The sequence below is a fragment of the Kogia breviceps genome, chromosome 9, assembly GCF_026419965.1.
Source record: "Kogia breviceps isolate mKogBre1 chromosome 9, mKogBre1 haplotype 1, whole genome shotgun sequence".
Classification (NCBI taxonomy): Eukaryota; Metazoa; Chordata; class Mammalia; order Artiodactyla; family Physeteridae; genus Kogia; species Kogia breviceps.
Window position 1 is genome coordinate 57,126,798 of NC_081318.1, and position 12,219 is coordinate 57,139,016.

General features: G+C 34.6%; 1 protein-coding gene across 4 annotated transcripts in view; it reads left to right on the top strand.

Annotated features, from left to right (window-relative positions):
- Positions 1-12,219, top strand: part of VPS50 (VPS50 subunit of EARP/GARPII complex) — a 142,583-nt gene that overhangs the window by 71,153 nt on the left and 59,211 nt on the right. For all 4 annotated transcript variants that reach the window (XM_059073917.2, XM_067042500.1, XM_059073918.2 and 1 more), the window contains 4 exons: positions 1,117-1,249; positions 4,269-4,360; positions 8,773-8,867; positions 9,203-9,301. In XM_059073917.2, the coding sequence (XP_058929900.1) occupies positions 1,117-1,249; positions 4,269-4,360; positions 8,773-8,867; positions 9,203-9,301 (419 nt within the window). The remainder of the gene's footprint in view (positions 1-1,116; positions 1,250-4,268; positions 4,361-8,772; positions 8,868-9,202; positions 9,302-12,219) is intronic.

The window sequence follows — 12,219 nt, forward strand, 5'->3', positions numbered from 1 at the left end:
TTCTTGGCATAAGCCCCGCTTGGGCAGTCTTACTCCAGTGGTTAACAATTCCTTTATTTTACTACTTCTTAGCTGAGTTTCAGAGATTTGACGTGCCTACACAAAAGTGTACTTGCTGAGTCATACAAATTAGTATTTTTATTAATTGCTTGATGAATGAATGTTTTAGTAAATGGAGAATTTAGAGGAGGGGGAAATCATTATGGAGAGAAAAAATACTTTTTGAAAGAGAGAGGACGACTACCAACTGGGATTTCCTGAGCATCAATAACACCATAGCTATACTTTCTATATAGCTTATTTCTACTAGCTATTTATTTTCGAGGGCTCGCATCATAGTCTTATTAGCCTTTCACTGTTTTATCAGCATGATCAGTTGTGGTGGATTGATTACAAATTGAAGAAATGCTACGAAATCTCAAATGATGGAGCAGATGCTCCACTGTGACAGACAGAAAGCCTGCAAAATAGAATTGAAGCATTATTTTACCTGTAGAAAAAAAAGGGCAGAATGACAAGCTGATAGTTTTTACAAAGGATAGAGGGAGAAAAATCCATGCATTTCCTTTAGGGAGAAGATTTGGGACCACATATTGTTTCATAGCCATGTTATAGAACACATTTTAAAATGCTGTTGTCAAATATGAATTATCTATATCCATGTGATTTACAGAATTTGCAGGTTGTCAAAGGTACTTACTTAATTTACATAAATAAAATGATTGACTTGTAAAATCTGACCACCGTTTTGCAAGTTGTAACTTGGGTCCAAGGGTGAGTGTAAAGCTGCATTTCATGCTAAGAACATGGCTTTGAAAAAATATATTTGGGGAAGTTTGCACTCCTGGTTATGAGAGCACTTGCCATTCAGTAGTATGTGGATTCATAGTATATGGACTGATACTCCTAATGAATGCTAAAAAGCCATGTTGAAATAGGAAGTACTTGAACAAAATTTTCTTGCCATTGAACTTTCTTTTTAGATATATCAGTGGAAGAAATTTTCTTATCTAATTCTTCAATGCATTTGATTGACACCATAACATTTTATTTTGATTAACTTTGTGTTAAAGTAAACATGATAATTTGAAAGTTGGTTCTTGTCATTTTCTTCAGCATGTTACACCAGACAGCTATATTCCATGCCTTGCTGACCTGTGCAAAGCACTGTGGGAGGTTATGCTCAGCTATTACAGAACTATGGAATGGCATGAAAAGCATGACAGTGAGGATACTACTTCTGCTTCTGGTAGGAAATTATTTTGATTTGATTTTAAAAACTGAACTATAAATGTGCTGTATTTCTGGAGTAAGGAGAAAGAACAGGGACAGCTGTATGTTTAGAATTTCGGGGGACCATGATGACCATAGGTTAAATGTTCACCAGAGAAAGTGATTCAGCTGCTATAAAAACTCCATTACCTTTGGGGATTAACTGGGCTGAAGGACTTCTTATGTGATAGGTATTACCAGTTTCCAGGAATCTGTGGTGATGACCTTAGGACTAAGTTATTAAGAAAGAGCTTCAAAAAAAAACGAGTTGCAAACTAGGTAGGACATTGGTCTGTCCAAATTTACTATAAAATTAATGCTAATATTCAATATTAAGTCTTTTTTGCTAATTTTCAAGTTGTACTAATAAAACTAGATTCTAAGAATTAATAATTATGCTGATACTTTTCTTCCTGAAAATAGATAACAGGACATAAAAATTTTGTAAAAAATGAAGTTTTTAAATACCATCTTTGCAAGCAAAATACAACTTTAAATGTCTATGGTATAGTCATAAAGAGCAAATCTTTGAGAAATTATATTAACTAGGCATGTTTAAAATTACTTAATTCATGTAATTATATATCTTAAGTGATTATCCTTGAATGATAGCTAAGATTAAGTATTCAAAATACTTTTAAAAGTAGTAAATGAGTCTACCAGTATTTAGTATGGGCAAAATAAATTATACCGTACCTGTTTTTTGTATTACATACAGTTTAATATAGCTAGTCAGTCAAGTTATTTTAGTAACTTCTGAAGTCTTTGGTTTCTGTGATTGGGTGGGTGGAGGAATGCTGAAATCTTAGTTTGATTAAACATAGGATTTTGGTAGTATAGAAGACGTACGTTTAATATTTATCTTGACTCATAAGAAGCTCATAAATATAAATAGCAAAAAATAAGAAAAATAAATTCTGTGGCAGGATTTTCAGTCTTTTAGAAATATTGTTGGGGGAGGAAGAGGTTTAAAGGAAGAGAGAAAAAGGAGAAAGCAGAAAATAGGGATGGGCATTGAGCCAGGATTCTAGGCCAGACTATTTTTACCCAACTCCTCTACTATCTCTGGGAGTATGGGCTTTGCAGTCAGAGATACCTCACTTCAAAGTTTGACTGCCATTTATCAAAGGCGAGAATGTGAATAAGTCACTTTATCATCTCCAGGCCTCAGTTTGCTCCTTAAAATGATAGGTTAAGGAAACAAAACAAACAAAAAGCTTCATAGTGTAGTAACACATCTACCTGTAGGATTGCTTTAAAGTTTAGAGAAAATGTAAAAAGTGCTTACACTGGTTGTTGTTAATATCATCAAAGGAAATGGATCAAGAGAGATGATTATGATAATAATGAAATGTCTATAGGCCTTTTTTTAAAAAAATTCATTTAGCTTAGGGAATTCCTGGGCTTAAGGGATTTTTTCCCCACAAAGTTTGTTTTTTTGGCAACCTTTATTTTTTTCTAGATATGGTACCTGTTTAGATATCTCAGCGCCTCTTTTCCTTTCGCTAGTACATTATTTAAGGAGAAACCAAAGGAAAAGTTTGGAACAAAATTAATACATACTTTAGATATAAGCATATAGAAGACAATATATACTCATCATGGTGAAGCTCGCTTTTTGCTTCAGGCTAATAGTTTACAGGTATTATGTATTGTATGCATTTTCATTGGGGTATAGATTCAAACTTAAAACTCTATTTGAACCTTCTATACTTAGTCCTCTTTGCTAAAATTCCTTCACCCTAATCTGTATAATTTAAGAATGTTGAGGACTCTGATCAGTCTAATAGTCAGCTGACAATATCTAGGACTGTAAAAAGTTATTTGTTTGGGCTTCCCTGGTGGCGCAGTTGTTGAGAGGCCGCCTGCAGATGCAGGGGACACGGGTTCGTGCCCCGGTCCGGGAAGATCCCACCTGCCGCGAAGCGGCTGGGCTCGTGAGCCATGGCCGCTGAGCCTGCGCGTCCGGAGCCTGTGCTCTGCAATGGGAGAGGCCACAGCAGTGAGAGGCCCGCGTACCACAAAAAAAAAAAAGTTATTTGTTTAACAGAAATTCTTCCTTTCATATACACATTAAGGACTAAAATTGTAGGAATCAGTATTCTTCACAGAACTTCATACAGCTGAAAGGGCCTCTAGAGTTCATCCGTTGTAGTTCTCTAGTGATACTACTGGTGTCCGAACGCTTCACCATTCTAAATAAACTAAAGCTGTAGCTCAGGTGCACTGCTCTGAGCTGCTGGGTTCCTAATAGCCAGACTCTACAGATGATATGGCTTAAGCTGTAGGAGTAGTCATAGGTACATTAGGCATGTATCTGGGGCCTGGTCTATGAAAGGGTCTTTTGCTGCTTACCACTGGATACCCTGCTAGCCTAAGGTGAGATCATATCCTCAGTTGTTCTGCACAGTTTACTTGTACAAAGGCATAATTTAAAAAATATAATGTGTATGTGTATTTTCAGTTGCTTTTAGGGGGAGAATTATTTTGAGGCAGGTCATTGATCTTACCTGTTGAACTGGACATTGTTAGATTATTTACCTGGAATGGATAAAAGTATTCTGGATCATGAAAATATAAAATGTATTCATCATTGCCTCACTGCATGAGCAGTTTTGCACTCTACTCTTGTTAACATGCATATTAATTGAAAATTGGGTTAATTGGTCCTGTAATGCCCTGGCAGGAGGCAGTATATGGGTCATTAAGAATCTGGTTTCTGGGATCACACTACCCAAGTTGGAATCCCAGCTATAATCACATATAAGCTGAGTGGTCTTAGGTGTAAAGTACTTAACATTTCAGAGTCTGAATTTGTCTATCTTATCAAATGAGTTTAATCCTCATTCCTATTTTTTGACATTGTTTTAGTTGTATAAATATTGAGAATATTTTCTGTATTTTACACATGCTTACAATATATGAGAATCAAAATTTTTTTTTTGAAACAAAAATGTGAAGCAAATTTTAAAACGTATACCATCTTTTATTTTCAGAAGGGAGTAATATGGTGGGTACTGAAGAAACCAATTTTGATCGTGGCTACATAAAAAAGAAATTAGAACATGGACTTACACGAATATGGCAGGTTTGGTTTTTTAAAACTATTTTTTTTACAAAAGCATTAGAAACCTTCATGTCAGAGTTGTTTTAGAAATTCAGTATTTAAGTTTTCTGTATTTGTTTTCCCTGCAGATCTAATCATGTGTTAGCTTTTCATTGGAATAAGTCTACCCTTTGAGTTCTGTAATTTAGTTGTCAATTATATTTGACTATAAGTGGCAGTAAAAAAGTTTTAATTTGAAAATATCCATTGGAAATATTCCTTGATTACATTTTGCTTTTAGTGACCTAACAGATTTGTGCTTTCCTAAAGAAGTTGTCTTCTTATTGAGATACTGTTTATTTTGTGTGTGTGTGTTTTTTCCTTTTCTATTAATTTTAGGAAAAGGATAACTATATAATAGATGACATAGTTGGGTTGGAGTCTAGAACAGAATGAAGAATTCTAAGTCAGTGATTTTTGTGCCTGAGTGAATCTTATGTATTCATTGACTGAATGTGTATTCCTTGGCTTTTCTTTTGCAGTTTAGTAGCTCAGTTGTTATCAGATACCTAAATTTGTTAATTTGTTAAAAATTTTCACTTCCTAGATAAGTGTAATTTCTTTGATGATAACTTTGTTCTTTTTGGACTGCTTCAAAATTTAGAAGACTATAGACACTTTCACCATATTATGGTCTTTTAAAATGTATTTTTGATTTTTCTAATGAAGCTGATGTTTATTTTGAAAATCTTTTATAGGATTTCTTTTGAAAAAATTGTTTAGGAAAATATATACTGAAAACATAAATTTCCTCAAGAATCACTTAGCAGTTATAATTTAGTGCTCTTCTAACTTTTGATAACTTTCTATTGGATATGCTATTTGAATTTATACTTTAGTATTTAAATATGTGATAGTGGTAAGAGCTTTGCCTTTTGTATTGTCTGATATGACCATATGAAACTAATTTTTAGTGTTCCATTAATTATGGGTTGGGGCTGACTTTTTTCTGAATGTTATGTATAACAGAAAGGAAAATCTCATTCTCTAGGGTCAGATATGAGTTGTTTCTGAATTAGTTTTCTAACAGGCTCTAATTATACTTTGTTGAAATTGTAGAATCTATGATAGAATTTCTGGTAATTCAAAGTACTTTGGATTATTGGCTTGGTATTTTATATAGCTAGTTTCTATTCAGTCTGGCAACCTGATGTCATTCTTGATATAGGAATATCTGTTAAATGTAAGACTTAGTAAAGCTATTATCTTTCAAGTGTTTGGCCAGTTTAATGAAAGTTGTCATGCTTTTGAATATAGATAATTGTGTTGTAGGTTTCAAGTTTTAGAATATCTTCATCTCCACCCACTTCAAGTCCCTTTTGCACCTCCAACCCAATTTCTCATCCAGTTCTACACAGGACTTTGTGTACGTTAGGAACTCATTAGTATTAGTTAAATTGAAATTACAAAGCTCAATGCCTTTGAAAAAGGCAAAAGCTCTAAAAAATAAATGTTTTTTGAGAACACATCTGGCAGACAAAACCTGGCAGGAATTGAATTCATTTGATAGCACAATCTGAACAGTATTGTCATTTGGCTTTTTGTAGTATTTATTTATCCCATCAAGGTGAACATTCATATGTTGAAGGGATATAAATGTGTTTTATTTTGGGATACTGCCCTAGACCCCACTGGGAATGTTATATAATATATGCTATACATACCATAATGTATTTCTAATATCTGAAATGCTAAATTTCAAAGCACAAGTGAGCATGTGACAGTTTATTGACATATAAATTTATTATAGAGATGATAAATGGTGATTGAGGAGCATAAGAAGATAGTTAACATTTCTGACATAAAACTAAACTCAGTATCATAATCACCTTGATTATTATTATAAAAACTTTTCAGTTTTTAGAATATTGTTGCAAATTTTCCATGCATTTTGACTCAGTCAGAACCTTTAAGGGAAAAAAGTTGTATCAGTCATAATATGTGTATCGCACTGTTTGTGGGTTTAAGAACACAGTGGTGAAAGCATGGTCCTTAACCTCATGGAGCTTACATATCCAACCATAAGAAAGTCTTGGTCTTTCAAGATTTTCTTTTGTCTTTAAATATTTGATACGTGAGAAGTGACAGTTTTAAAATGCTTGTTATTTCTTTCTTTTTACTATACAAAATTAGGGTTGGAATATTTCTACTTTCTGTGAATTTGAGGTTTTCTTTACAGCCTAATGAACCACCCACTTTTTTTTTTTTTTTTTTTTTGCTGTATGCGGGCCTCTCCCTGTTGTGGCCTCTCCCGCTGCGGAGCACAGGCTCCGGACGCGCAGGCTCAGCGGCCATGGCTCACGGGCCCAGCCACTCTGCGGCATGTGGGATCCTCCCAGACCTGGGCACACACCTGTGTCCCCTGCATCAGCAGGCGGACACTCAACCACTGAGCCACCAGGGAAGCCCCACCCACTTTTAAAGTTCTTCCTGGGGCATTTGAAAAATAACCATGTATTTCTTCTTTGTATTGGAAATTAGGTTCTCTATGTAAATTAAAGCAGTTTATTATTTATATGTATTATTCTCATCTATGTTCTTATTTGGTTGTGGTTTTCTCGGTCTGTGCTGTTCAGAGGGAGGAGTTTTAACCTTCCAGAATGATTGTAGTTTTGTCAGGTTTTTCTTTTATTTCTAACAGCTTTTGTTTTTATACTCGGATGCCATGTTGATTGATGATGCAATGCTAATAACCACTTTACTTACCCTCATTGTACATAATTCTCTTTATTAATTAAAAAAAATAGCTCTTTTCTCCTTAGGCATTTTGCAGTGAATTCTAGTTTGCTTTATTATTACCATTGCTGTATTTATTTTGTTTATATTTTCCTGATAAATCCTTGACTATTCCTTTATTTTAAATGTTTTTCTATCATGTTTTAGTTTTAAAAATAAAGATAATATATAAGGTTCTTAGTATAATGCTTGACAAAAGTAAATAATCAGAAAACAGCACAGGCTCCGGACGCGCAGGCCCAGCGGCCACGGCCCACGGGCCCAGCCGCTCCACGGCACGCGGGATCCTCCCGGACCGGGGCACGAACCCGTGTCCCCTGCATCGGCAGGCGGACTCCCAACCACTGCGCCACCAGGGAAGCCCAGAAAACAGTAGTTTTTACTGCTGTTTATTAAGCTCTTATGTGTATATTAGCACGGTTTCTGATTTATTTTTCCTATTCCATTGACTTTTCTCTATATTGCTAGCATATTGGGGGTAGTTTTTAATATATTTAATATAGGTGGTACAAGTCCTCCATCATCCCTGATAACTTCATCCTTTCAAAGTGCTATTTTTAAAAAAGAAGTTATTGTCTGTTTATTATTTCTAGTGAATTTTAGAATAATTGTTCAGAAGAAAAGTTTTTTTGTGTGTGATTTTGGTTAGAATTTCACTGTATCTCTACATTAACTTGGAGAAATTGACATATTTACAGTATTTAGTCACGTATTCAGTCCCTTAACTCTCAATTTATGGAAATTTCTTTTGTATCCCATTAGAATTGTTAGTTTTTTGTTATAGGTCTGATAGCTCTTACTAAAGTTATTCTTAAGTATATTGTATTTTCAATATTTGTTTTAAATGAAATCTCTCCATTTTTAGGTGCTTCAGCCAGGTATACGTGAAAACTATTAGTTTTTATATACTGTACTTAAACACTTCACACAGTCATCTTATTAATTCTAATGATTTTGAATTGATTATTTTGGGGTTTCTAGTTTACTGAACCATGCCCAAATAATGATGATTTTTATCAGTATATCTAGTATGAGGATATAATTCTTATGTTGCATGTGTGTGTGTATTAGTAGTGATGATTGTGTTCTGTACTATTTTTTAAAATTAATTTATTTTTGGTTGCATTGGGTCTTTGTTGCTGCACAGGCTTTCTCTAGTTGTGGTGAGCGGGGGCTACTCTTCGTTGCGGTGCGTGGGCTTCTCATTGCAGTGGCTTCTCTTGTTGCGGAGCACGGGCTCTAGGCGCGTGGGCTTCAGTAGTTGTGGCACACGGGCTCAGTAGTTGTGGCTCAGGGGCTCTAGAGCGCAGGCTCAGTAGTTGTGGTGCATGGGCTTAGTTGCTCCGTGGCATGTGGGATCTTCCTGGACCAGGGCTCAAACCCGTGTCCCCTGCATTGGCAGGCGGATTCTTAACCACTGCGCCACCAGGGAAGCCCCAAGTCTGTACTATTTTTATATCTGATGTTCATGGAATTGTCTCTATGATATCACCCTAAATATGTTGACTGTTAGCCTAACTAGATTTTTTTTATCAAGTTAAGAATCTTCCTGTCTCATTTTAATGTGTAACTATACAAAAAATGGTTCTGAGAACTATTTTCTATATTTTAGATTTACTTGAAATATTTATTTATTGTTTTTCTTTTTTTTTTAATAGGATGTTCAGCTAAAAGTAAAAACCTACTTGCTTGGAACTGATTTGTCTATTTTCAAATATGATGACTTCATCTTTGTTTTGGATATAATCAGCAGGTAGTGTTTGAGATCTTGTCTTATTCTTTAGTTTGATTCATTGAACCATGATAATCAATGAAATCATGAATCACTGAGTTGTAATGTATAACTTAATGGAAGTAAAGATAATTGAACATTCATAGTCTAATTTCTGCTAGGTTTATGTGTGAGTATGTTTAAATATTTCTGCCCTTTGGATGTTTGTAAACTGTAATGAATGTGATCTTTAGAATTTCTTCAAGCATCCAAATTTGTATGATTTGTCATCTTTGAATAAAGATGACCTGTACTTCTCTTTTTTCCCTATAATAAACATGTTGCTGAAATTTACGTAAATCTTTCTGTCCAACTAGGTTGATGCAAGTTGGAGAAGAATTCTGTGGTAGCAAGTCTGAAGTTTTGCAAGAGTCTATTAGAAAACAAAGTGTCAATTATTTTAAGAACTACCATAGGTAAGAACTCTAATAAAATATGAATAGACTTATTTAGGTAGTGAGAATACCTTTGTCTAATGCTTAACCTTATAGTGTTAATTGGTTTAAAATAATTACTTTTGAATTTGAAAGACTATCTTCTTTGTAGCTTTTTTTAGGATGGTTAAGGATTTTTTTACCAAAAATATCATAAAGTATTCTCATTACTTATTTTTTGTAAATTTCAATATGTGTTTTGTCTTGAGGGGCTTAAAATATTGAACTGACTTCTGTATGGGTGGAAGATGATTATTACATTAAGGATCCCCAGAAGAATTTGGCCATTATTCTCTACCTGCATATATGGTGTGAGCTAGTAAGGAAGTTAAATCAGTAGCGGCAGCACTCAGTGAGTGGGGGATGCTTGAAACTGTGTGCCTTTTAGGAGTAAAAAGGCTTTCAGAGAACAGGGCATGATATTCAGAATGTAGCTACAAAGCCAAGATTTTGTACTACATTGGTTTGCAAAACAATCACTACTAACTTTAAAAAGGGTGCCTAGGAATGGTTTGGGGAGTGGAAGAAGGTGGGAAAGAATGTTTATATAGCAATGTGTTTGTATGCTTAAAGCAACGTTAAATTGAGAGAGAGAATATTTATTAGACCTTTCTTCATAAAAGCTGGACCCTATGCTGTACACCTTATATACATTTTATCATTTTAATTGAGTTACAGCTCACTTTTTATTCTGCATTTTTACTTTTTAAAATTAGGTTTTGATTTTGTTGTTATTTGGTGCTGGGGAGAGTTGGGATTTGAAATTCTCCTTTCTCTCCTTGTTCGGAGTCAACCCCTGGTCACAGGGATATGTGCTATGTCAGAAGAGAGGTTACTGGATGTGAAACCATTGACTAATTTATTATTAAATATATTTAAGTACACATTTTCTGTCTTAATTGTAAACTCTTAAATATTTGTTTTGAAAGTATATTTAAGTTGATCCTGTACCAAAGCAGAGCCTTTGAATTTCACAATTGAATGAAGAGAATGTTTAAAAAATTTTTTTAAAGTTTTTTAATTGATTAAACCTCAGGAAAACAGTGGTAAGGGAACAACGTGAAACCCTAACACTACCTTAATTTATAACTTCCTTTTCTGTTAACACTTAAGCCCTGTTAAAACAGAAGGCTTGGCCTGTACACATTGCTGTCCAAGATGAGAGGGGCCTTATACTCACAGATGGGAAAGGATAAAGAACTATGAAGGAGCCAGAAGCTTCACTTACCCTATCAGAATATAGGCATTGCTGGATGTCCCTTTCTCAAAGATTGCTTTATAATCCAACAAGACAACTGGGGTGTCTTTTGATGTTCATTGTGACTGCAAGATGTGTATAATGAAAAACATGGATTTATTTAATGGTTTGCATTCTGCATTCCATTTTACTTACTGTCAAAAGGTGTCTGTTGTCTGTGGCCACCAGGCAAGGGCATTCCTAGACTCTGACTATGATGGGTATTCCTTACAAAAGTTCACCTTGATGAAATTAGAAAATATAGAAATGAATTATTTCCAAAACACTCAATATTTTAATGGACTTTTCTTATTAGAAACATTTGTGAAACTTGTTTCCCATTGAGGAGGCTGTATTGTATTAGAAGGAGAGCATGACCGGGAAGTGGTAAACTTGGGCTCTTACCACATTTTTGCGACCTGCCATCTCTCTGTCATTGGACAAAGCATTTAACCCCTCTGAGATATGGTTCTTTCTATCAATCATAAAATGAGGTGGCTGGACTTAAAGGTCTCCCAAAGTATTACCTGCAGATCTTTCCCTTTATTCTTGCTGCATTGTGTATTATAAAAATTGGAATAGGTTAAAAAAAGTAAAGATGTAATCTTTCTTTGTAGTATTCTTCTATTTTCCCAATGTTTAAACCAGTCTTGCTCATATACTGCCTGTAGTCATTATCTCTCCAACAGCTGCCATATGGGAAATTATAATGAAATCACTTGGTAAAGTTGGTGCCAACCATCAGTGTGTTCTGAAGTACATCTGTTTCTTTATAAAGCAAGATAAACTTGACAGGCAGTTTAGAAATGATGCCAATGTATATATATTGAGTTGACGAAAGTCATTACATTAGCCAGTGATGAATCTAAATCTTCTAAATTCCAATTTAATATCTCCTTCACCAAATCATATTACATAAATACCGAAAAATACCATGAAACATGGTGAAATATAGATCATCTGTTTCAATTTTGTTAAAATATGCTTACAACTTGTTTCATGGTTCTCTACTGCCAAGTAGAGCTCTTGAGAATAAAGAAATTCTTGAACCGAATTACTCTTATTTTACAGTCCATTTAGGTTGTTGGTTTGAAGATGTAAGCATAATAAAAAGGTGAAAATAGAAGCATTTTACTCTTTGGCAGAACATCTGTTTATAAAATGTACCCACGTTGCTTGTGGAAGTTGTATTAAAGCTTGCGTGCCATTATCTTTTTCTAGGGCAAAGCTGGGTGAGATGTGAGGGAGCACAGTCTCTGTCATCTGTCAGTGTAAATTCTCATCTTTCAAAGATATATTTTATCCTCTCAGGTTTCTTTATGTTCAGGTTCTAAGTTTGTATATACCCAATGCTGTCATTCTTCTGCCAGATGTTGCAGAATTCCCCAAAGGACAAATAATCTAATTTGAACAGTAATGACATAGAAATTATGTAGCAGTGTGCTATTGCCAGAGCATTCTATTTAACAGGTACCTTTTATGTTTAATTACTTTAGTATTTAGAGTTTATAAATGTTTTCAATGATTCTAAAGGTGCACTGACTGATGTCAGAAGAGGGGAAGGGTCACCTATCCTTTTAGGGAGAAAAGTCTCTCCTTGCCTTTTAAGGTTTAAGTTTATTAAGGTTTGGTTTATTCCTTAAGTGTCTTTAAAATGTATGTT